Source organism: Pelophylax lessonae (assembly GCF_965119305.1).
Source record: "Pelophylax lessonae genome assembly, chromosome: 1".
Lineage (NCBI taxonomy): Eukaryota > Metazoa > Chordata > Amphibia > Anura > Ranidae > Pelophylax > Pelophylax lessonae.
This window is the reverse complement of record NC_138768.1, coordinates 276,775,727-276,803,050: the sequence shown is the minus strand read 5'-3', so window position 1 is coordinate 276,803,050 and position 27,324 is coordinate 276,775,727. Positions and strand designations below refer to the sequence as shown.

Sequence of the window (27,324 nt, the reverse complement as noted above, 5' to 3'; positions counted from 1 at the left end):
GTCACAGTGTCACCTCCTCAAACCTGATTTAAACCTCTAATTACCGTGTTACAATCCTGTGCATAATGCAGAAATCATGGGTTAAAATCAGGTGGTGGGGAGGCAACATATCACCTCCTCGCCACCTGTCAAACACACTCGGATCACTTTTCAGTGGAGCAGCAGTGTCTGCTGCACTTGTGAATGAGCCCTTAGTTCCATTCCGCAGCAGCACCCTTAAGGCTTGTTCACACTTAAAGTTGGGGAAGGGGGGGGGGGGTGAGAAAACTCTGCAGTTGAGTTTACTGCCCCCAACCCCTACCCACTTTAGCTGCTGAGGCAGCAGCCAAAGGTGTACACATGTCGCAGCAGGAATTAAGCCCCCTGTTGCTTTTGGTGGGTGCTACTGCCTGCCAATCGCAACCCATTCAAGTAAATGGGGCCACTCTGCAAGTGCCCTGCAACTGCATGCTTCTGCAGGGTCCAAGGGGTTAAGACAGGTGCTGTACTGCACAAGGTTGCAGGATTTAAATGAGTCATGCTTGGCAGGCGCTACATATTCCAACCATGACAGTGCATATAACTGCTGCTGCGACATGTGTACACCCCTGGTCACTGCAGCTAAAGGGGGTGTGGTTGGGGCAATTGTGGTAAAAACATGTCTTAACTATGGGGTTCTCCACCTCCCAAATTGCAAATGTTAATTAACCCTTACTGTTTTGAGCCCACTATAAGGCTGCTTTCACAATGACGCACTGCTGTTTACCTGAAGTGCAATGCATCTGCAACTTTCCTGGGTTAGCTGAGCTTTGCCATAGACTTTTATTATATCCTGCAGGTGTGGTGCACTTTCTGAAAGCACACCAAAACTGCATTCAGAAAGTGCACCCAACCCGCAGAATATAATAAAAGTCTATGGCTAAGCGTTGCAAACCCTCAGAAAAGCTGCAGGTACACTGCACTGCACCCGCGGAGTATCGGTGGGAAACCTAACCTTACCTATAATGCTCAGTGTATTACTTCACACTGACCTGAATATTTCTTCTGTTGGCACTACTCTGGAGACCGCTAGCTGGGATATGAGACGGAGTGCAGTTGTAATGGATGTAATCAATGGTTATAATGATATGCCTATTTCACCTTATGATGCATACCTTATGCCTTATGTATATATATATATATATATATATATATATATATATATATATATATATATGCTACTGCTGCAATTTACTACCTTACTACTGCTGCAAAATAGAATCCAAGATGGCGCGCCTCCAGGGAGACTACACTCAAGATAGAGGTTGTCATATCCTGGAAGAAAATCATAGTCGCATAGATACATCCAATCATGAGCTTATATGTTCTTTGCTGCTTTTCATCTATTCCAGGTCTATACAAGTACGGTATTTCCTGGAATGTATGTCTTGATGAAATGTATGTCTGTCTTTATAAGCTTAAAAAGAGGAAAGGAATAAAGGAGAAGTATCCTAACTCTGACTGTGTGTCGGTATATGATTTTTTCCCTCCGTGTGCACACACCGTATTGAATTAGACCAGGGACAGATATAATCTCAGACAGTTCTGGTTCCGATCCAAAACATTTGGCACCCCAGATGGGACTTTGGGTTCCGTACCAAAGGTAGCTGATCGAGCGGAGGCCGAGAGGAATCAACACAGACGAGACTGATCACTTCTGAAATACGGTAAGACATATTTTAAAATCTTACCTGTATACCCTGTCTCTGTGATTGGTTTATCTCTGTGTCCATATCGGCTACCTGCGGTCAGCAAAGACAGGTAACATAACTTGCCCAAAGCCTATTAACAAGGAACCTGTATAATTTATATCTGCCGCCTGTTTTATGTTATATGTGTGGTGGCTTGTGGTAGGGTGACGAGGCAATCAGAAGGGAAATAGAGTCACAGACAAAATAATTGGCTGGCGTGAATAGACTCTCCTCAAGACGTTAGTGCGGTGAAGCACAGGTACCAGTCCACATGGGACAGGAGCCATGACTACAAAGGAATAATTGGCTTATGCTGCTCTTACTCCCTACTACAGCTCCAACTTTACAAGTAGTCCTTCTGCATTGCACTCTGTTTAAAGCTCTGGAATGGCGAATCAGCAAACCCAGGCCGCGATCTATCAGTCACCTGGCTGCGATCTACTGGTAGATCACTATCTACAGGTTGCTGACCCCCCTGATGTTCATGATGTCGCTGCAATAAATCATTATTCCTGCATTTACTGGGCTAGCCTAAAATGCTTATCATTTGTACTCTCTGTAAATGCCTTTTTATGGTGTAGTAGAGAAGAAACAAGTTGTATTGTCCTCAAGGCCAAATTTAGTGAAATGCTGCTAAAAGCTACTGCTTTTGTTATAGCAACTCTTCTAGGATCATAAATATACGACAAACTAACACCGAACACAGCCATATGGAAATACATTGAAAGAATCTAATAGAGAAATAATGTTAGTTACATTTTAAATATTTGTATTTTTTTAATTTACATTTTTTCTGGTCCACTGAGGGGCACATGAAATAACTTTAGGGTTACAGTGCAGCCTACAGGAGGATTGGATACTGGCAAAAAAAAAAAATCAAACTGCAGGCCAGCCTATGATAATCTGCTATACAGCCAGATTGCAGGAAACTAACCCATCTACCTGATAAAAGGCAAGAGTGCCACATGCATTTCATCCCAGACCATGACCACCTGGGGCTCTCTGTCTTGCCTTGTATCTTTTTCAAGATGATTTTGCAGAAAGTGTGCAGAAGTGGACTTTTCTCTTTCATTCATTGACGGATACAGCTCCTGATCTTTTTAACCATTGGGTTATACTGCCCCTTACAGGAGTAGGACACTAGGAGTAGGACATGAGGCAGAAGAAAAGTCTGGCTACACCTATGGGCAGTCCCAGGGGGTATACTCCCTCTCTCTACTATAGGTACTCAGTTTTGGCCTAGTCAGGAGTAAGGACCTAGTTCCTTGCTGGGATCTCTGGTCCTGGCAATTTTTTCTTTTTAGATAGATTTTTTCTCCTGTTTTTTTCCCCGTGAGATCTACAATCAACTGCCGGACTGGCGATGGGCTGGATAATCTAGATCCAGTGGTGACCCCAGTCTGGCCAGCGAACTCAGCTCCGTGCTAGGTCGGCCACGACATAGCCCAACCAGATGGGTGCTGGCCTGAGAGTTAAACGCCTAGTGTCCTACTCCTGTAGGGGGCAGTATAACCCAATGGTTAAGAAGATCAGGAGCTGTGTCCGTCAATGAACATCAGAGAAATGGACTTTACTGTAAGTCAAAATCCCATTTTTCCACTGTGGATTTGGCACCTTAACAAGATGCCTACCTTTCTAGTAGAGGACACAATCAACTGATAAGAAGCTGGAAGACCTTTCTAGTCACTTGCCAACCGCGCACTGTATATGTACTGCGACAGTGGGGACGGCTGGGCAGAATCGCGTAAAGTTAGGTCCCTATCTATTTGGACACAGGCATAATTTTAGATTTTTTCAGTTATTTAACCAAACACATTCGAGCTATAGTTATTTAATGGATACTGACTGAAAGTAAACACTCTCAGGTTTAATTTGAGGGTATGTACATTCAAATCGGAGGAAGGGTTTAGGAATTAGAGCTCTTAAGGGCTTTCACACAGCCGTCCGTCGGACGGACTCCGTTTTTCACAGCGGGGGATCGATCCGCCGATCCCCCACTGAGCAGGATGACAGCTGTTCTCTGCGCTGTGTGCAGAGACAAAGCTGTCAGTTCCTCATACATCTCTATGGGGGAATCGGATGGGAACGGACCGTCGGTCCGTTCTCATCTGATCCGATCCGCTGGATGGATGGAAAATAGGGTTTCCATCCGTCCAGATTTGACGGATCGGATGTCAGCGGAGATGTCCCCATACAGATGCATGCGAGGACCGTTCAGATCCGCCAAAAAAACGGACAGGCGGATTTGAACGGTCCGCCTGTGTGAAAGGGGCCTTATAATTGCCATCCTCCCTTTTTCAAGGGACCTAAAGTAATTGCACAATTGAATCAAAAGCTGTTTCATGGCCAGTGTGGGCTACTCCTTTGTTATTTCTTCATCAGATAAGCAGGTAAAGGTTCTGGAGTTGATTCTATGTGTGGTATTTGCATTTGGAATCTATTGCTGTGAACCTACATCAAGCATTCAAAGGAGCTGTCCATGTAAGGGAAACAGGCCATTGTAAGGCTTCAAAAATGAAACAAATCCATCAGAGAGATAGCAGCAACATTAGGAGTGGCCATATCAACAGTTTGGTACATTCTGAGGAAAGAAGAACGCACTGGTGAGCTCATCAACAAAAAAAGGCCTTGTCATGACCTGTGACATGCCTGTACCATGACCTGTGATATGACCTGTGACATGCCTGTACCATGACCTGTGACATGTCCTTACCATGACCTGTGACATCCCCCTACCATGACCTGTGCCATGCCCTTACTATGACCTGTGCCATGCACTTACCATGACCTGTGACATGCCTGTACCATGACCTGTGCCATGCCCTTACCATGACCTGTGACATGCCTGTACCATGACCTGTGCCATGCCCTTACCATGACCTGTGACATGCCTGTACCATGACCTGTGGCATGCCCGTACCATGAACTGTGCCATGCCCTTACCATGACCTGTACCATGACCTGTGCCATGACTGTGCCATGACCTGTGCCATGCCCTTACCATGATCTGTACCATGACCTGTGCCATGCCTGTGCCATGACCTGTGACATGCCTGTACCATGATCTGTGCCATGCCCTTACCATGACCTGTGCCATGGCCTTACCATGACCTGTGACATGCCTGTACCATGACCTGTGCCATGCCCTTACCATGACCTGTGCCATGATCTGCGCCATGCCTGTACCATGACCTGTGCCATGCCCTGACCATGACCTGTGACATGCCTATACCATGACCTGTGACATGCCTGTACCATCACCTGTGCCATGCCCTTACCATGAACTGTGACATGCCTGTACCATGACCTGTGACATGCCTGTGTCATGACCTGTGCCATGCCCTTACCATGACCTGTGACATACCTGTGCCATGCCTGTGTCATGACCTGTGCCATGACCTGTGACATGCCTGTACTATGACCTGTGCCATGACCTGTGACATGCCCTTACCATGACCTGTGACATGCCTATACCATCACCTGTGCCATGCCCTTACCATGACCTGTACCATGCCTGTACCATGACCCGTGCTATGACCTGTGACATGCCAGTACCATGACCTGTGCCATGACCTGTGACATGCCCTTACCATGACCTGTGACATGCCTATACCATCACCTGTGACATGCCTGTACCATCACATGTGCCATGACCTGTGACATGCCCTTACCATGACCTGGGACATGCCTGTACCATCACCTGTGACATGCCTGTACCATCACCTGTGAAATGCCTGTACCATCACCTTTGCCATGCGCTTACCATGACCTGTGACATGCCTGTGTCATGACCTGTGCCATGACCTGTGACATGCCCTTACCATGACCTGTTACATGCCTGTACCATGACCTGTGCCATGACCTGTGACATGCCCTTACCATGACCTGTGACATGCCTATACCATCACCTGTGACATGCCTGTACCATCACCTGTGCCATGCCCTTACCATGACCTGTGCCATGCCTGTACCATGACCTGTGTCATGACCTGTGGCATGACCTGTGTCATGACCTGTGCCATGACCTCTGACATGACCTGTGACATGCCCTTACCATGACCTGTGCCATGCCTGTACCATGACCTGTGCCATACCTGTGTCATGACCTGTGACATGCCTGTACCATGACCTGTGCCATGACCTGTGACATGCCCTTACCATGACCTGTGACATGCCTATACCATGACCTGTGACATGCCTATACCATCACCTGTGACATGCCTGTACCATCACCTGTGCCATGCCCTTACCATCACCTGTGACATACCTGTACCATCACCTGTGCCATGCCTGTACCATGACCTGCGCCATGCCTATACTATCATCTGTGCCATGCCTGTGCCATGACCTGTGCCATGACCTGTGCCATGCCTATACCATCTCCTGTACCATGACCTGTGACATGCCTGTACCATCACCTGTGAAATGCCTGTACCATCACCTTTGCCATGCGCTTACCATGACCTGTGACATGCCTGTGTCATGACCTGTGCCATGACCTGTGACATGCCCTTACCATGACCTGTTACATGCCTGTACCATGACCTGTGCCATGACCTGTGACATGCCCTTACCATGACCTGTGACATGCCTATACCATCACCTGTAACATGCCTGTACCATCACCTGTGCCATGCCCTTACCATGACCTGTGCCATGCCTGTACCATGACCTGTGTCATGACCTGTGGCATGACCTGTGTCATGACCTGTGCCATGACCTCTGACATGACCTGTGACATGCCCTTACCATGACCTGTGCCATGCCTGTACCATGACCTGTGCCATACCTGTGTCATGACCTGTGACATGCCTGTACCATGACCTGTGCCATGACCTGTGACATGCCCTTACCATGACCTGTGACATGCCTATACCATGACCTGTGACATGCCTATACCATCACCTGTGACATGCCTGTACCATCACCTGTGCCATGCCCTTACCATCACCTGTGACATACCTGTACCATCACCTGTGCCATGCCTGTACCATGACCTGCGCCATGCCTATACTATCATCTGTGCCATGACCTGTGCCATGCCTATACCATCTCCTGTACCATGACATGTGACATGCCTGTACCATCACCTGTGCCATGCCTATACCATCACCTGTGCCATGCCTATACCATCACCTGTGCCATGCCTATACCATCATATGTACCATGCCTGTACCATCACCTGTGCCATGCCTATACCATCACCTGTGCCATGCCTTTACCATGACCTCAAAGTCACGCAATTTTTTACCGCGTTTTTTACCGCGAAGCAATACCTATTACATTTTTCTTTTTGCGCTCCCCCCAAAAAATTTTGATCACCAGCCGCCACTGGGTCTAAGGGAGAGGCCAAATAAATTAGGGGGACCCGGTCCTTGAGGTCGACAAGTGACAGAAGCCGCCGTGATGGGTGAAGATTGGATTCTAGTTATAGGCAGAATCCTGCGGCAGGAATGGTAAGTTCACTTTAATTACGATGCGCTGTTACCTTCTAATTTAACAGATACTGGGTGCCATGTTTTATGTCTCCATCCGCTTACCCTCTGTGGCTCTAGGTTCAGGGAGCACCTTCGGTGGTCATCCCTGCGGCTGGAGATCAAGCGCGCGCAAGTTCAGCCTATTTACAAGCACGAGCGTGCATGTGGATCCGGGAGGGGGTGTGTCCATGATGCGTTGGCGTGCACGTGGCATGCAAATGCGCAGTAAAAGGTGGAGACAGCGTGGCATTTAATGAGTGTTCCCGGCGGCGTGAGCTTCTGTCAGAAGCTGGATGGGACACAGAGCAGCTGCAGCTGGGTGCGTGAGTCAATGTGGGTGGATGTTTACTGTTACTTTGGGATAACTGTGCTGTGAGCGTGATAAGCTGTTACAGCTTGGTACAAGCTTTGAGTACACTAAAGTAAGTACCTCAAGTTTTCTAGTCTGCTAGGGAAGATGGTGTCCTCATTCGAAGCAGTTCCTTATGCCCAATTCAATTCCAGACCTTTACAGAAAAACATTCTGTCAGCATGGAGCAAAAGGATCCAGGCCCTAGATTGTCACATGTCTCTAGTACCTAGGGTACCTCCGAGTCTAGGTTGGTGGTTGTTAGCCAGGAATTTGGAGCGCGGGAAATCCTTTCTTCCAGTAGTCTGGAAGGTGGTGACTACAGATGCCAGTCTCTCTGGCTCGGGAGCAGTTCTGGAGGACGCCACTGTCCAAGGTAAATGGTCCTGGTAAGAAAGCAGCTTCCTCATCAATATCCTGGAAATCCGAGTGGTTTTCGGGCATTAAGGTACTGGACTCCCAGACTTTGGGTTTGCCCCCTCAGGATACAATCCGACAATGCCACGGCTGTGTCCTATATCAACCATCAGGGGGGCATCAAGAGTCAGTCAGCCCAGAAGGAGGTGGGTCACATCCTATCCTGGGTGGAGAAATTAGTTACATGCCTGTTTATTCTAGGAATAGAAAACTGGCAGGCAGACTTTCTGAGTCGCCAGCAGATGTTTCTAGGGGAATGGTCCTTACATCCCAAGATCCTTGCATTCATTTGTCAACACTGGGGGGTCCCAGATGTACAGTGGGTACGGAAAGTATTCAGACCCCCTTAAATTTTTCACTCTTTGTTATATTGCAGCCATTTGCTAAAATCATTTAAGTTCATTCTTCTTCCTCATGAATGTACACATAGCACCCCATACTGACAGAAAAACACAGAATTGTTGACATTGTTGCAGATTTATTAAAAAAGAAAAACTGAAATATCACATGGTCCTAAGTATTCAGACCCTTTGCTCAGTATTTAGTAGAAGCCCCCTTTTGATCTAATACAGCCAGGAGTCTTTTTGGGAAAGATGTAACAAGTCTTTCACACCTGGATTTGGGGATCCTCTGCCATTCCTCCTTGCAGATCCTCTCCAGTTCTGTCAGGTTGGATGGTAAACGTTGGTGGACAGACATTTTTAGGTCTCTCCAGAGATGCTCAATTGGGTTTAAGTCAGGGCTCTGGCTGGGCCATTCAAGAACAGTCACGGAGTTGTTGAGAAGCCACTCCTTCGTTATTTTAGCTGTGTGCTTAGGGTCATTGTCTTGTTGGAAGGTAAACCTTCGGCCCAGTCTGAGGTCCAGAGCACTCTGGAGAAGGTTTTTGTCCAGGATATCCCTGTACTTGGCCGCATTCATCTTTCCCTCGATTGCAACTAGTCGTCCTGTCCCTGCAGCTGAAAAACACCCCCACAGCATGATGCTGCCACCACCATGCTTCACTGTTGGGACTGTATTGGACAGGTGATGAGCAGTGCCTGGTTTTCTCCACACATACCGCTTAGAATTATATTTCTCACCATCTTGGAGTCCTTCAGGTGTTTTTTAGCAAACTCCATGCGGGCTTTCATGTGTCTTACACTGAGGAGAGGCTTCCATCGGGCCACTCTGCCATAAAGCCCGACTGGTGGAGGGCTGCAGTGATGGTTGACTTTCTACAACTTTCTCCCATCTCCTGACCGCATCTCTGGAGCTCAGCCACAGTGATCTTTGGGTTCTTCTTTACCTCTCTCACCAAGGCTCTTCTCCCCCGATAGCTCAGTTTGGCCGGACAGCCAGCTCTAGGAAGGGTTCTGGTCGTCCCAAACGTCTTCCATTTGAGGATTATGGAGGCCATTGTGCTCTTAGGAACCTTAAGTGCAGCAGAAATCTTTTTGTAACCTTGGCCAGATGTGTGCCTTGCCACAATTCTGTCTCTGAGCTCTTCAGGCAGTTCCTTTGACCTCATGATTCTCATTTGCTCTGACATGCATTGTGATCTGGAAGGTCTTATATAGACAGGTGTGTGGCTTTCCTAATCAAGTCCAATCAGTATAATCAAACACAGCAGGACTCAAATGAAGGTGTAGAACCATCTCAAGGATGATCAGAAGAAATGTAAAGCACCTGAGTTAAATATATGAGTGTCACAGCAAAGGGTCTGAATACTTAGGACCATGTGATATTTCAGTTTTTCTTTTTTAATAAATCTGCAACAATGTCAACAATTCTGTGTTTTTCTGTCAGTATGGGGTGCTATGTGTACATTCATGAGGCAGAAGAATGAACTTAAATGATTTTAGCAAATGGCTGCAATATAACAAAGAGTGAAAAATTTAAGGGGGTCTGAATACTTTCCGTACCCACTGTATATCTGTTGGCATCCAGGTTTAGCAAAAAGTTGGACAAATTTGTGTCCAGAATCAGGGATCCGCTAGCAGTTGGAGTGAATCCCTTGGTGACTCCCTGGGAGCAGTTCCCCCTGATTTATGCCTTTCCCCCTGGTCCAGCTGCTGCCACAACTTCTGCACAGGATTCGGGAAGAAGGGAAACCAGTAATCCTGGTGGCTCCGGCTTGGCCCAGGAGGATTTGGTATGCGTAAATTCTAAGGTTGGTGGTGGGAAGGCCATGGGTTTTCCCACTGTGTCCGGACCTGCTCTCTCAGGGTCCGATATTCCACCCTGCTTTACAATCTCTAAATTTGACGGTTTGGTTATTGAAGCCTGGATTTTGAGGGAGCGGGGTATATCTGGTCCTGCAGCCTCTACCGTGATAAACGCTAGGAACCAGTCTCTAGGGGCATTTATTACAGAGTCTGGAAGTCTTACATTTCTTGGTGTGAGGCCAGGAAGTGGCATCCCCATAAATATATCATCAGAAGAATTCTAGCCTTCTTGCAAGTAAGGGTAGATATGAAGCTAGCCTTAGGCACTATTAAAGGTCAAATTTCAGCCTTGTCAGTCTTTTTTCAAAGACCGATTGCTTTGCATTCCTTGGTCCGAGTCTTTAAACAAGGGGTGCTACGTATGCTTCCGCCAGTTAGGCCACCGTTGTGTCTTTGGGATTTTAACCCATTCGGCATATTCCTCTAGTTCTTTTGACCAGAAAGGTAGTCTTTATGGTTGTAGTAACTTCAGCTAGAAGAGTATCAGAGTTAGCAGCTCTTTCTTGTAAGGAGCCATTTTTGATCTTACATCAAGATAGGGTGATTCTACAGTACTTCCACACCCAAGGTTTTTGCCCAAGATGGTGTCTGCTTTTCATTTGAGTCAAAACATTATACTGTCTTCCTTTTTCCAAACAGCAGAGGAAAAGTTGTTACATTCTCTCAATGTAGTACGTGCATTTAAGGTCTATTTGAGAAAGTCAGCTCAGATTCGGAAGACTGACCATTTGTTCCTGCTGCCAGAAGGGCCCAGCAAAGGGAAGGCAGCATCTAGGGCTACAATTTCTCAATGGATTCGCCAGGTCATTATCCAGGCGTATGGTTTAAAGGGAAAGGTTCCACCTTTTCCAGTAAAGGCACACTCTACCATAAGAGTAGGTGCTTCTTGGGCAGTTAACCATCAAGCTTCTATGGCTCAGATTTGCAGAGCCATGATTTGGTCTTCAGTACATACAGTACATTAACTAGATTCTGTCAGGTGAATGTTAGGACCTGGGAGGATTCTGCATTTGGCAGCAGTGTGCTGCAGACAGGTATGTGAATCTTTGCAGTCTGACAGCCGTTTTTTCGTATTTAGCGTCCCCCTTCCCTCAAGTGCATTGCTTTGGGACGTCCCAGATAGTAATTATTAGGGCTGGTCTGTGTCCCGTGATTTACGATAAAGAAAATTGAATTTTTGCTATAGCTTACCTGTAAAATCCTTTTCTTGGAGTATATCACAGGACACAGAGGTCCCTCCCCTCTTGTCTGGGATGCTTATTGCTTACTACAAAACTGAGGTACTTCCTGTATGGGAGGGGTTATATAGAGGGGGACTTCCTGTCTTTTTGGTTGCCAGCATCCATTCACCTATAGGTGGCGTATAACCCAGATAGTAATTATTATGGCTGCTCTGTGTCCCATGATGTACTCCAAGAAAAGGATTTTACAGGTAAGCTGTAGAAAAAATCCAAATTTTCATTCATTTTCCTTGCACATGGTTGGGTGTTCTTTACTAAAGTGAGTTTTCACTTAGCTTCCCCTCATTTATTAAGATTAGTTAAAATTCAGTTTTCAAAATGAACTTGCTCTACCGCCTTAGTAAATTAACACCTTTTGAGGGCTTTCTCAGGTTCAATGGTAAGAAGTCACATACTAATGGGCTTAAGTAATATTTAACAGATTACCTAAATCAAATTGGCTTGGGTGGCCATCTTCAGCCACAAATTGCAAATGTAAAATATTATTTTTGTTTTATAGGTTGCAAACAGGTGTCTTCAGCTAGGGGCCAGTTCAGCGCATTATGTCGTCTCTGATATGGGGAACTTGACTTCAGCTCAGCATGTGGCCCAAGAAGCTATTGACAAATTAGGTAAATATGAACTACAAATACACATACAATTCTTAACTTTCTGCGTCTTTCAATCATTCTATTGCTTCTGTGGACCACTTCATACAGATTTAAATAGTTCACCGCCCCTCCTCTCTACCTCATCCAATCAGAGAACACCTTGTATTCACTGAAAAAGTACAGGGCTGAATACCTTACTGATATGCACTTTTGCTATGTTAGATCACATGACCTTTAAATTATTGTTAATCGTGTTACAAATTCCTTATCCTTACAGAATTACCTTGGTTTGTGAGTAATCTAGTTAACAAGTGTTTTAAAAGACAAGCAACAATATTTTTAAAATTTTGCCCTGATATGCGAGCGCTGTCTTGATATACGAGCAGTATTACACTCACAAAGGTAAAATGATTAAGCAATGTTAAAGTGCTTTAGTGCAGTATAATCATGCCATGCCCTCTCTGTTAAACAACATTATGTGTCCCTTTGACTGTGCTGTATAAAAAAGATGCAGAATATACCTTATATCAGAGCGTCTCCCGACACTCACGTGACTCCTCGTCTCTCTGCTCTCTCTGGCGGGTAGGGCTGAGCACTCCCGCTGACATCAGCCGGGGAAGAGGGGAGGAGAGGAGGAGAGGAGCAGAGAGCCGAGGAGTCACGTGAGCGCTGGGAGACACTCTGATACAGTACTGTATAGGTAAAAATCCACATCTTTTAGATACAGCACAGGCACAGGGACACATAATGTTATTTAACAGAGGGGGTGGCATGCTTATATAGTACTATACTATAGATATGATAGCAGCATATCTTTATTTATACCAATAAATGGTTGTGGAGGGAATCATCTGAGTTTCCATTATTTATTAGTCAGAAACATGCTTTGATATACGAGTGCTTTGGCTTACAAACTAATTATGCTTGCAAACCAAGGTATTCCTGTATGTCTATTTTTGTTACTTCCTTTATCTATGCTGCAAGATTATTACTACATATATTGACAGTGGACTGTCTTTCAATATGCAAAACCTTCTATAAAAATATTGAAACAGAAAAAGTACAGGGAGTTCTGTGAATGGCGGCAGTGCTGAGTCAGTGACCCTCTGTGGTCAGCGTGCAGAGGGAGACCTAGAAGATTTCGGCTATCACTGTAATAACACCAATTACTACAATGGTTGTCAGCTTTCACATCGGCTACTCAGGTGCCAAAAGGGCCGCAAAGCAAGGAAGCTGGATGTCCTTTTGCATCCGGGGCCCTTTGTAGACTTTGTAAGCCCCCATACACACTGACGATTACCCCTTGTGCATCAAATCCCAGCATTTTTGGCCACCCAGGAGGCACAGGTACAGCGTCCAGCCCTGCTGCCAGCAATCTATTTAGATTGAAATATTTAATGCATGGACACTGTCAGAGGCGTAACTAGAACCTTCAGGGCCCCGGTGCAAGAAACCATGAAGGGCCCTCTGGACCCCTGGCCGGGGCCCTTCCCTTCAAGCCTGGGGCTCTTCCCACTGATCCTGGGGCCCTTTATTACAGTCCCGCAGCCGGACCCTTTCACAAGTTCTGCAGTGGGCCCCCTTCCTGCCATCAAAAGGCCTCCCCATGGTGGTGGAATGCCAGGGCAGGTTGCAAGTGGAATGCCAGGGCCCAGTTGCAAGTGTGACCTTTGTGATCCTGGAAGTTCACCCACATGACTCTGTCCATTCAGAACAGGAAGGAGCTGGTAAATTACATATTTACCGACCACTTCCTGGTTCTCTATTGTGACACATCCCCTGCAGCAGCTGGCAGGAGAGGGGAGGGAGCACAGTGGGGGGGGGGGGACCAGGGGAGCACACAGGGGCCCAGAGACAGCAGAACACAAGTGAACTGGATAGGAGGAGTGGCGGGGGCAGCATACAGATTAACCAAGCTCCTCCATTTTCTATTTGCAGCTACAGGAGGAAAAAGGAGGACAGTGATTTTTCTACATGCTGCCCCCACCGCCCCTCCTATCCAGGTGTAAAGGAGAGCCACACAGGCCCCCTGGAGCATGGGGCCCGGTTGCAATTGCAACCCCTGTAGTTACGCCCCTGGACACTGTACTGTATGACACTTGCATTTAGTGCTGTATGCATTCAGGGATGTTTGTCTGAAATGCAGAATGCACCTACAATCCTGGCCACCCAAAAATGCCAGGATTTGAGGCACATGGGATAAATGGTCAGTGTGAATGAGGCCTCAATGTTACTTACAGAAAGCACTGCATAATCTATAAAATATGTCAGTACTAAGAAGATTCCAAAAGCCACCACTGAGATTCAGAAGTGTCTAGAAATTTAATTAGGAAAAGGTCATAGACAGAGGAAGTTACAAGGTAGTAAGGCTCCGTCCACACTTGTGCGACTTGTACTTTTGTATCACAGTATGCACTTTATCACATGCCTGATAAAGGGGTCCATGATATGTTGCACTTGGTTCTTTTGATGTGATCTTTCTGCAATAAAAGCTTCAGACTATTTGATCCATGGTGTTCTGGCAAAATATGTGTGTGTTTTGGACACTAAAGTCGGACCCCATGTTTTTCAATGACAACTGTTCAAATATGTGAGACTTAAAGTGGTTGTAAAGGCAGAAGGTTTTTTATTTGAATGCATTATTTGCATTAAGATAAAAAGCCTTCTGTGTGCAGCAGCCCCCCTCAACCCCCCCAATACTTACCTGAGCCCCCTCTCTATCCATCCGGGACTCTCCCTCCTGATTGGCTGAGACACAGCAGCAGCGCCATTGGCTCCCGCTGCTGTCAATCAAACTCAGTTAGCCAATCAGGAGAGAGAAGGGGTGGGGCCGGACCGCAGCTCCGTGACTGAATGAATACACGGAGCTGCATCTCAGCTCGGGTGCCCCCATAGCAAGCTGCTCGCTGTGGGGGCACTCAACAGGAGGGAGGGGCCAGGAGTTCCAGCCAGGAGCCCAAGAAGAGGAGGATGGGGGCTGCTCTGTGCAAAACCAACTGCACAGAGGAGGTAAGTATGACATGTTTGTTATTTTAATAGAAAAAATAAACAAGACTTTACATTTACTTTAAAGTCGTAGCGACTTCAAAAAGGTTCCTACACTACTTTGGTCCGACTTTCATGTGACATGAGTGCCATGAACTGCAATGTGAACCCCTTAAAGTCACATGAAAGTCACACCTGAATGTTATACATGCGAAAGTTGTGCAACAATTGGCCATTATCATTGGTCAAAACCAAAGTTGCATCCAAATCGAACCAATCCAAACTTGCCTTAAAGTTACAACAAACTTGCACTCCAAAGTCCTGCAACTTTGTACAAGTGTGAATGGAGCCTTACACAGCACATACACATCCCATGACCCTGTGAGGTGCTCTCTAGACGCGGTTGCAGTGTTTGATGGACAGTATTAGTAGCTCACTCACCAGTTTCAGTTTTTGCCAGGAATTCTTTAATAATGTGGGGCACATTTTGTAGTATGTCTTTCTGTTACTCATAAAAGGTCTCCATAACTTTGAAGGTTCCTTCATGTACAAAAATGTATAATAGGATTTTTTTAATTAGAGAAGGAGCTTGTATGCTAACCCTAGGAAAAAACTAGAAGAGATAAAGTAAGCCATTTAAATATCTGTTTAAACTTGTATACGGTATAAAAGAAAAGCAGACTTGTACAAAATCAGAATTAACAGACATTGTCCAGAAATACAAAGCATACAAAGAATACAAAGAAGAAGTACATTCTAAACCAGGCTAAATATTGCCAGAGCACAGCAACCAATAAAACAATGTTAATAAACCTTGCTGAGCGAGAACCAGGCATTATTATCATTCCCAACAGCTGACTGCACAGTAAATGTTCATGGTCTAAGCTGGTGGTGGCAGCTAGAAATACATTCCTGGAATTAAAGCGGAGTTCCGGGCACAAAAACAATTTTTTTTTTGTGCCCCTCCGCTAGGTAGAGCTCACCTGAAAAGGAATTGGATAGTTATTTTTATTTTTTTTGTTTACTCACCTTTTTATTGAAGATCGTAAATAATCACCTCTGACTGCTTCCTCCCTCGGAGCCGCGGCTCACCCCGTCACTTCCTGCCTCGCGATGATTCCTGGGAGCTAAACGTCATAGCTCCCAGGAATCAATGCGACGGCACCGGCCCGCTCGTCATTTCCGGGCGACGCCGCATTCCCCTGCTAAACAGCTTCTGGGCATGCCCAGAAGCTGTTTAGGAATGCGGCGCCGCACCGGAAGTGACGAGAGGGGCCGGTGCAGTGCATTCTGGGACACGAAGACGCGGAAGAAGACAGAGAAGAGGACCGCGCCGGCTTCAGCTGCCCACAACAGAGATGGAAACGCTGTGGAAGAAATTTTCTAAGTAAGTATTTCTTCTAAAAGGTAAGTGCGAACCGGGACAGATCAGAGGCTAGCCATTGTGGAATGTGCTAGCCCTGACTGTCCCGGGGGTATGTTCAGCAAAAAATCATTTCTGTGCCCGGAACTCCGCTTTAAAGCAGAACTAAACTCTCTCAATCAACAATAGCTATTTTAAATCCTTATGCTGCTAGCATTAGTAAATAGATAGGACGGTATATTTTATTTACTTGTTTTAAACTTATTTTTACATTTCTTCAGTTGCTTCCTGGTTTCTGGCCTAGGCCAAAACTATGTCATACATCTCAGGCGTCTTCAGGGGGAATTTTTCTTTCATCTGGAGCAGGGAAGGAGGTGCTTTCTCAGCAAAACACACCTTTCTGCCGTCTGCATGCCTAAGCTAAGGGCAGATTGATTTCTAGATTGTAAACTCTAATGAGCAGGGCCCTCAAATTCCTCCTGTATTGAATTGTATTGCAACTGTATTGTTTTCCCTCATATTGTAAAGCACTGCACAAACTGTTGACTGTAAAATAATAATTATAATAATTCCAGGAAGTAAATGCTACGTCAATCATCTGCTCTTACCTAAGATGGCTGCAGCTCGAAATGCTAGGGGTGTTTTTTTAAGTTGTTTCTCATTAAATAAATCATGGAAACATGGATGGATGGGTGTTTGTTTTGAATATTAATGAATTAAAAAGTTTTTCAGTATTTGGTGGTCAGATACAGTTTAGTTCCATTTTAAAGGAACATATAGGTGTTGATATGGAGGCAAACAGGTTACATTTTCCCCAGTGCTTAGTGAATCAGGTGAAGCTCTGATGACTTCAATCACCCAATCATGAGCAAATACAGTACTATTGTTTGTTTTCCCTGACACATGATTGCATATTCTTTGCAGAGTGAAATTTCATCGCATTCACTAAGCTAAGAGAAAATTTCCTTGCAAATGAAAATGACCTTACAAAAAGAATAGCCCATTTATCTTCAGCAAATCACCATAGTGCAATTGGCAGGAAAAAGATGGTAGGTTAAGTGCCTCTCTAAGAAATTCATATAAGGAAGATTGTGAAATAATTAGTGTTGGATGCATGGGCGTCCGCAGAACTTTTTTTAGGGGTGGGCATAATTTTATGGTCACCCATGCTCCTGGCTATGTCCTCCCCTCTGTGAACTGACCACCATATACCATGGCTGCTGAGCCCTGACACCGTGGTCAGTTTACGTGCCTCCATTATCCGCAGCCCTCCTGTCCTCCTCTGTCCTCTCTCCCCCGTCCTTCCTCCCCTCCAGCTCCTGTAATTTCATTTAAAGTTTCATATCCTGTCTACAATCTATTTAATAATCCTGCGTGCCCCTGGGTCTGTGTTTTATAAAAATACGTTTTCAGAGTGCCAATCGCCGCTCATGTGACCCGCTGCCTCTCTCCTCCTCTCCCCCTCCCCTCCCGACTGACGTCAGCGTGGATTAATCGGCTCCGCCCGTGGCAGGTAGCTGTCAGACGGGAAAAGAAGAGATCCAACGGGTCACGTGAGCGGTGCTCGGCGCTATAAAAGCTTGTAAAGAACAACTTATTTTTTAAAACACATACACACGGGCACACAGGATTATTAAACAGACCAGACAGGATGGAATAAAGTGGCTTAACAGCCACTTTAAATAGGAAGTTAAGATTCCGGGGGGGGGGGGGGGGATTTGCCCCCCCTTGCCCCTACCTGCGGATGCCCATGGTTGGATGACCAGTCCAACTGGTAAGTCATGAAATACCTACGGCTGCTTCCAAACAGCTCTGGCTGATCATCTTATGTCTTTGAGATACTACATTAATTGAGCTTTTCTTAGATGAAACCACAAGTTAACATAAAGCTATTTATTCATTTCAATATGGTTATTGGTTTTACAATATAAAAACAACAAATGGTTCAAGCATATTGATGTTCCGTAAATCAGTCTGTGGAATGAGAATTCATTAAACAGAGCAAAATCCACTACAAATAGTGGTTGGAAGGCCAACTTTCATGTTCTCAAAATCGAGAACTATTTAGGGATTGAAGAAATATATAAACAGCAGATGATGTAAGTAATAATTTACAGAGTGCACAACAGAATCAGAGAAAACGGAAGGAAAAAAAGGAAGAAAAGGTAAAGAGAAGAAAAAGAAAGAGAGATAAATAGGGAAGAAGGGATTTGGAGGAGAGAAAAGGCTTAATTTGGGAGGGCCCCAGGCACCATCCATGCTCATTGCAGTGTGAGCCCACTTTAGTGATAGTAGGATGGCAATATGCAATCCATAGGTCCCAGATTTTGTGAAATTTATTATAGTTATTCATGAAAATGTGGTTAACTGTTCATTTTAAAAAAAGACAACAATCTCCGAGATATGAGTAAATCGTTTTTCCTTGCCCTGGCTATCAGTAATTTGGAAGCTGGTAGGACAAAGTGGAGTAGTTTAAACTGTTTTTTGGTAATACCCTAGGGTTTAAAATGTAAAAGTACTAGCCAGGGGTCTTTGGAGAAGCAAATTTCGAATAATGTGTGTAAAAGAATAAACACTTTGGATCAGAGCGGCCCAGCATCGGGCAGGTCCACCATATATGGAGGACATCGTCTGTAGTCTGGCATGGTCTAGAATGTCCAGAAAACATATGAGTATGTTTGGACCAGGTACAACCTAATGAGCACCTTATAGCCTTATGCCTCGTACACACGTACCGATCGTCGGCCGAACGATCGGCCGTCTTTTGTCCGCGGGCTGTCTTGTCTGTTGAAAAGTGCAAAAGACTGCACACGAATTTTGTCGGCCAACAACAGCCGACTGCAGAAGTGATGTCATGTGATGGTTCACTTTCCTTGTCTTTTTTTCTTTTCTGAGCATGCCCAGTCTTGCTAATCTGCTGTCTGTCGGCCGAAATCTGTACTGACTGGCGAACAATCGGCCGTTCTGGTGTCGGCTTACAAAAATTTTAATGCTTGCATGACAGATTCTGTTCGGCCGAAAGTGCGCTGTCGGCTGTCGGAAGCATCATACACAAGCCTACAATCGGCCGATCGGTCGTCGGCCGACAATCTGCACGTGTGTACGGGGCATTACTGAAGGGTGGTGATATTGATGGTACAAGCGGCAATAGAAGACCACAACATAAAACTATATTAATAGACTTAATAAACATAGAGCACTAGAAAAGCTAAAATACTTTTGCTGAATAAAATGTTACTTATTACTTTCATTAATGCTGACCACATGCCTCAGAACCAGTCATGTAATTTTAAGGAAAGATCAGAATTCAAAGTGCCTGATCCTCCCTTTAGCAAAAATCACGCGACCAAGCACCACAGCCTTCAAATATGCGGCCAGAACTGAAAGTAGCCTTCAGCAGCAGTTTATAATAAAAATGTATTTGTGTCCTAATATTGCTTTTTTTAATTTATTCCTATCAAAATCTTCGACATAGCTTTATGTTTTATTGTAAGTATATTACACTTTGACAGCAGGGCACCTGACATACAGATTACCACTAGAGGGGGCCACTATACAAATCTTAAGGGAATGTAATATTCAAAATATGCAAGTTAGTAAAAATAGGAAGGCACTGCAAAAAATAATTTTTAGTTTAATGTTAAAATTATATTACATTTAAACTGTTTGAAAATACAATTTTTTTTTCCTTTAAAGTTGACAGCGCTGCAGTGATCTTCTTCTGCTTTTGTTTTTATGTAGGTGGCGTGGATTATCTAGTTTTAAATCATGTGGGAGGATCTGGGTCATTTGGATATTTTCAAGGTGACATGAAGGATGTGCTGAGTTCCATCAATGTCAACTATCTCAGTTACATCCAGCTGACATCCACAGCATTAAAAGCACTGCAAAAATCTGAAGGCAGCATTGTCATTATGTCTTCAATGAGTGGTAGGTTTCTTAAATTTATGGCAAGCTTTGGTTTTAGTAAAATATGTTTTCAATGTGAAAATTGGAAACAGGTTTACAGAGAAGAAGTATGTGAAATTCAATATGCAGAATAAATACTCCAAAGACATGCTGTTAGGTTAATTGGCTCCTGTCTAAATTGGCTCAAATATGTGTATGTATGAATGTGAGTTAGATGACGATGACGCTATAAAATGACCTGTAATAAATAAATAAAATAAACAGGGTCAATTAACCTTCAAAAGCATATCTAAAATACATCAAAATGGTAATCAGTTTTTAACCACTTGCTGACGCAGATTTACAGTGGCAAGGCGGCTCGGCTGGGCATAATTACGTAGATCATGATTAGGTGCACGCTGTCTCGTGGCGTGCGCATACCGCCAGACCCGCTGAGATTAGACACAGCCGTAGACAGACCGCGGGAGGAGCCGGCGCGATCGCCCCTGGCCTCCTGCAATCTTCAGCTAGACTGACAGAAGAGCCGTTTGGAATGTAAACAATTCAAGGCAGCTCTCCTGTCAGAGATCCCCACCTTGTCCAATCAGAGAGCACTTTGCATTAATTCAGAAAATGCAAAGTGTTCTCTGAATGGCACCCATTCCAAGCGACACAGAACCAGGACGCTAACAGCGATCATTGCAGTAGCGGTGACTACTTAAATGATTTCCAGCTTCCACAAGGATCATTCAGGTATGTAACATACGTACTTACATTGGTCCAAACTAAACCATTGTAACTATGTAAAAATATCCATACCTAGAATTCTGCTTTCATCATATTGTTTGCTCACGCAGACTAGATACCTTCTTGTTCGGACATAAATTAGTAGGAGAAACACACAATGTAGATGTTCCCATGTACTCATTGTTAGGTACTTTGACAAAGCTTTTGGAGGTAAAAAGAAGGGGATAGGTTTGACGATAACAGAAAGAGTAAAAAAATAAAAAATTAAAAAAAGTTGGTTGGATCGCTTCAGTTCAGGATTTTTGGTCATAGAAATTTGTTTCAATTGTTTAATATGTACAGAAAAGATATGTTAGAAAAAGGTGTGGAGAATAAAAGGTAGGTCTGCAGGGGATTAAGAAAAATGCGTTCATTCATTCTACTTGGTTTTGAATGGTCCTCATTTATCTGAACCCTCAACTAAAAGCTAGCCATGCTCATGGTGCCATTGACCAAATCTACTCAACAGGTTATCAGGTTATGCAGGGAGTACTGGAGGATTTTCAGTGAGGCTGGGTTCACATTGGATTGCAGAGCGGCTCGCAGCAGGGGGTCCGGAGTGTCCAGTTTACCATTTCAGGGCCGAATTCGGACCAGAAGACGCACACGAATTTCCTGCAAACCACTCCGCAGCTGTCCCGGAGCTGTATGAAGCGGCTCCATTGAAAGCTGGTCACACTCTCCTGACATGGGAATTGGATGCGGCGAAACCCACATCCAATTCGCACCAGTGTGAACCCACCCTGGAGGAGTATTAGCTGGTGGGTAGCTGTAAAGAAATGGTGGCCTAATATATATTCTTTTTCTTTTTTTTGGCTGAGAATATAGATATATAGACAGGATTTTGTACTTTATCTCCTGTTTGTAGCTGGAGATTGTACATTTATGGGTAAAGACAAAGGCTTTGACCAGTCTACCTCTGATAAAATTGGCATAGGTCTCTTTCCCATTCTCTGGTGTAGAAATCAGGTTGGATATCATTGTCTTTAGCCATCAACATCCCATATATATAATGGAAAAGAGTGTGTGTTTGGAGGTTTCTGAGAACAAGTACAGCAATACAGAAACACATAGTCATAGACCATAAAAGAAGGTGCAGAACTGGACATCGAAGTCTTTGATGGGGTCGTACCAAAACTGAAGACATTATGGGGTTAATTTACTAAATGCAAATAGGCTGTTCACTTTACTGAATTCCCTCATCCAATCAAAATGCTGTTTTTCAAAAATGTATTTTCTTTTTTTTTGCATTTGATAGGGTAGTCTTTGAAAAACAAAATTTCACCACATTCACTAGGCAAAGTTCCTTTGCAAATGGACGGCCTATTTGACTTTAGTAAAGCAACCTTCCTAAGTACAGCCTTATTCAAGTCTATAAGGGCTTAATGTACAGGTGCTGTTATCATAGAAGAGGGTTTCTAGGCTTGGGTTTAGGTTGGCTTAGGTTCGGGGTATATGCAAAGTAGATCCTGCAGCCAGGAAAATAGGGAAGAGTCTTAGGTCTCTTACACATGATACTCCTGCTTGAGCATTTCCTTTTTCAGCCGTAAATTTCAGGCGTATTTGTCTTATTGAAAATCGCACATTCTAGTGCACTTTCGTGCATATGTGTTTGTGCAAATTTGCGTCTTTTCGAGCAAAATTGCGTCTTTACGTGCAAATTTGCGTCTTTTCACGCAAATGGATTCTCGCGTTCCTGTAAAATATGCAAATTAGCATTTTTCAGATCACAGAATGTTCATATACGTTCATTTGTTCGCAATCTCGCGTATTTGCGCGCATTAGGCGTAAATTACTGTACAAAAATGCAGGTTCTTCTATTTTGTTCTCACTGAAGAATGCATGGCGCTCATTTACGCGCCTGTGTGCATAGGCACATTACAATGAATGGGCTGCATTTTAGCTCAGAAAAAAAAGCTGTACTGAGCTTTTTTAAGCTGCAGTGTGCAAGAGGACTTAGGAGTACAGTCCTGAGCAGTGGCGGCTTGTGTATATGGGGAGCAGGGGCGCCGCCCCCCTTATATATGCATCCAGACCCCTAATCTACATGCGGGGCGCCGGACGCATGGAGTTCAATGGGGCTTTTTTATTTTTTTACCATGTGATTAGAGCCAGAGGCTCTCACAGGCTAAAAATAAGGGTGGGATCGGGGCGCAGAGCAGTTGTGTGACAATAACAAATTAAAATTTGCTATTGTCACACGGATCCTCCTCCTGGCCAATCAGGAAGCGGGTTTTGAGACCCATTTCCCGATTGGCTGAAAGGAGAAGCCATTCCATTGGGCATTGAGGAGGAGGGAGGAGACGCAGTAGATGGGGAAGAAGCCGAAGCTGCCGCCGCCTGCTGCTGCGTCCAGGCAGGGGGAGTTAGGGGGGGTCCTGTCCTGTCTCCTGTCCTGTCTCTCCTGTCCTGTCTCTCCTGTTTCTCTGTGGTCTGGGGGGGGTTGAGGGGGGGGGGTTAAGGTGTGCAGCGGCCTGGTGTGGTCTGGGGGGGGTATGGTGCGGTGCGGTCCGTCTGCCGCCCCCCTGGCCAATGGAGCACCAGCCGCCACTGGTCCTGAGACAAATCCAGACGTGACCTTATAGAACCTAAATTTTGTCATTATTCTTCCCACTTTGGTCTGTATGTTACCATGAAACTATTTTTCTAAGTATTTGACAACTTATAAAAAAAATTATCCATTGTTAAAACAAAAATCATAAATTAGGCCATGGGTGCTTAACCTGTAGCCTTCCAGCTGTTGCAGAACTACAAGTCCCATGAGGCACTGCAAGCTGCTGACAGTTACAAGCACGGCTACCAAAGGCAGAGGCATGATGGGACTTCCATGATGGGACTTGTAGTTCCACAACAGGTGGAGGGCCACAGATTGAGCACCCATTGATTAGGCAGTTTTAGTCTGAGTTTAATTGTTTAGGACTTGATGTAAAACTCATTTCACTCTGTGCAGGACGAATTGGAGCTCCATTTACCACAAACTACTGTGCAGCCAAATTTGCCTTGGAAGGTTTTTACAGCTCCCTCCGCAGAGAATTTACACTAAGAAAGAATAATGTTTCTGTCACTGTGGCTGTTCTGGGATACATTGACACAGGTGAGAGAGTTGTCTTTTGGGTTAAAGTACGAATTCTTTTTATAATTTCAATGTCCTGAGCTCATATTTTAAAGTTCATATTTAGCCACACAATCTTATAACAAGTTTGTATAAATTACAATAAATATACTGTATATGGATTGCTAAGTCTAAATACTTGCATCCATTGCCACCTTTCCATGATTCTTTCATACAGCCACTAGATGGTGCTGTGTATGTAGAAATGATATAGTCTTTAGTGCCAGTTGAAAAGACTTTTCAACAAATATGCAAAGGATGCAGACATAAAGTATCCCAAAAAATGCACTGTAAGCACTCTGAAATCGCACTGCAAGCACATATAAATGCACTGAAAACACATGTAAATGTGCATGCAGAAACGCACAGTGAATGCAGAGATTGTGGTGTGAACAGGCACTTAATTTTAAATTACAGTCAGTAAAAAAAATTATATCAATCTGAATGATTCTGGGGAGTTTTTATATTACTATTTTATTATTCTGAGTAATATTTAACTTACAAACTCTACTAAACTCTGGGCATTAATAGTTCATTAAAATATGTTTCTCAATAGTCACAAAGGATATAAATCTTCTCTGTGTGCAGGAAATATGTTTTCAAACCCAGATATTACCTTGTAAAAGCAGCAGTGACATGTTCATCTTTAAGTGCCGGTTCACATATATGCGATGCGGGAACCCTTCGAATCCACTGCGGATTTAACTCGAAGTTCACACTGCCATATGTGAATTGCTGGGGGTGCCAATACAAAGTTAACGACAGCCCCCAATCAGTTTGCATATGACAGTGCGAACTGTCAGTTTGGACATGAATCGGATCGCATAAGTGTAAATCACCATGCGATCCCAATTCTGGTGCGGACCCAAAAAAAGGGTCCTGTGCGAGTTGTGTCCGAATGCAATGCAAATTCAGCCATACAATCTGTTTGTCTGAATTTGCATCGCATAGACATCGCATGTGATTCGCAGAACACTGCGCTCCGAATCACATACGATGTCTGTCATTGCACATATGTGAACCGGGACTCACACTTACATCTTTTGTAGCTTTTAAAGATTAGCGAGTGATGGAAATGCCAACATTGTCATTTATTTCAGAAAATGCCGTAAAAAAAGTGGGCGACAAAATAACCATGACAGCATCATCGAAAGAGGTCTGTGCTGAAGAGGTGGTGAAAGCGGCAGCCTTGAGACGGCCAGAGCTCTTCTATCCTTACTGGGGCATTAAGCCATTCGTTTTATTTCGAGACTTCGCTCCAACTCTGATGGGAAATATCCTGGATAAGTTTTATGTTCTGGAAAACATCCAATGAGCTGGGCTCTTACACCAGAACAGTTTTTTTTTTTTTTTTTTTACATCTTCGTTGTCTGTTTTTAAACATTCAAATTAAAACTCTTATGGATTACAAGTAATCATCTCTCATACTCACAAATAAAGGAAAACAGTTGAGAACGATTTGGATATTACACTCCTGCATTATTAATAGATAATTTCGAGGGGGGACTTGTGGAATAAATTTCTTCATTAGGGTCATCACACATTACAATCTGATTGAACCCTTTAGACAGTGGCGGCTGGTTCATTGGGGGCGGAGGGGTGCCGCCCCCCCATCCATGCGTCCGGCCCCCTAATCTACATGCAGGGCGCCGGACGCATGGACTTCAATGGGGCTTTTTTTTTTTTTAGCCATGTGATTATAGCCAGAGACTAATAGGCTAAAAAAAAAAAGGGTGGGCTCGGGGCGCAGAGCAATGCACCCCAAGCCCACCCAGTTGTGTGACAATAGCAAATGAAAATTTGCTATTGTCACACGGATCCTCCTCCTGGCCAATCAGGAAGCGGGTCTTGAGACCTGTTTCCAGATTGGCCAAAAGGAGAAGCCATGCCATTGGGCATGGAGGAGGAGACGCAGAAGACAGGAGGAAGAAGCCGAAGCCTCCACCGCCTGCTGCTGCAGATATCCATGCAGGGTGAGTGAGCGGGGGTCCTGTCCTCTGTCCTGTCCCCTGTCATGCTGTGGTCCTGGGGGAGGGGGGTATGGTGCGTGGCCTGGTATGGTCCGGGGGGGGGGGGGTGGGTATGGTGCGGTCCGTGATATTTTTTTACATTTAAGGTACCATACAAAATTACATTTTGAAACTTTTTTTTCATAGAAATCCACCATTACAGTTTTACAAATTAACATTTTCTTGCCCAATAAATTGGGAAAAAAAGTAGAAAATAAAAAGTGTGATGGCTATAATACCTCAACCCCCCCTCAACCCCACATCTTCTAACTATAAAAGTGGTTGTAAAAGCAGAAGATTTTTACCTTATTGCATTCTCTGCATTAAGGTGAAAAACCTTCTGCATGCACCTCCCCCCTCAGCCCCCCTTATACTTACTTTAGCCCGATCTTAATCCAGCGATGTGCACAAGAGCAGAGGCTCTCTTGGTTCTCTCCCTTCTCTTGTTCTAAAATACCTGGTTGATCCTGCCTCTTCCTGTGTTCCCTTCTGTGAACTGACCACGTTTATCATGGCTGCTGATCCCTGAGACTGTGGTCAGTTTACATCCCTCCATCATCCAGCTCTCTCCTCAGAATCTCTGCATCTCCCCCTCCCTCTCTCCCTGTCAGTTCTGTAGTCTATGAGAGCTGATCTCCTCCCCACCACTCCCCTTCCCTCTCCCTTCCTGCCTGTGTAATTATATTCCCTGCAGCTGCTCCAGTGCTTGTAAAGTAAATAAACCTGTATTCATTTTTTTTGATCCTCTCTGTTTTAGGTCCCTGGTCATTACAGTGTGTGTGTTTTCCTAACATTTTAATGCTAAATACCTTCTTTGCAGAGCCCTGCTGTGCAGACAAGCGACCTTCCTCTGCTTGCATTCATCAGAGGGGAATCTCAGCCCCTCCCACTGTGCTCTCTTAGACTAGGAAGGGAAGCAGAGGAAGGTCACATGACAGCACAACAGGGCTCTGAAAAGAAGAGGGAAGGAGAGGTGAGGGTGAGAGAAAGGGGTGAGAGGAAGAGGGGGAATAGCGGGAGGGAGAGAGATGGGATGAGAGAGATAGGGGAGGGGTGAGTGAGAGAGAAGGGAAGCGAGAGACAGGGGGGTGAGAGAAACAGGGTGAGGGAATCAGTAAGTCTGCTATTCACAATTATGGCCTGTCCCACCATTATATACATTATATCCTCTACCCACACACACAGATGCCC

At 44.7% G+C, this 27,324-nt stretch overlaps 1 protein-coding gene across 1 annotated transcript in view; it reads left to right on the top strand.

Annotated features, from left to right (window-relative positions):
- LOC309543187 (hydroxysteroid 11-beta-dehydrogenase 1-like protein A) overlaps window positions 1-25,552 on the top strand; it is a 31,628-nt gene extending 6,076 nt beyond the window's left edge. Inside the window, exons 3-6 of the mRNA XM_082242595.1 lie at window positions 11,900-12,011; window positions 20,080-20,268; window positions 23,963-24,106; window positions 25,225-25,552. Of these exons, the coding sequence (XP_082098721.1) occupies window positions 11,900-12,011; window positions 20,080-20,268; window positions 23,963-24,106; window positions 25,225-25,439 (660 nt within the window). The 3' untranslated portion in view covers window positions 25,440-25,552. The remainder of the gene's footprint in view (window positions 1-11,899; window positions 12,012-20,079; window positions 20,269-23,962; window positions 24,107-25,224) is intronic.
- Window positions 25,553-27,324: the final 1,772 nt, after the last annotated feature.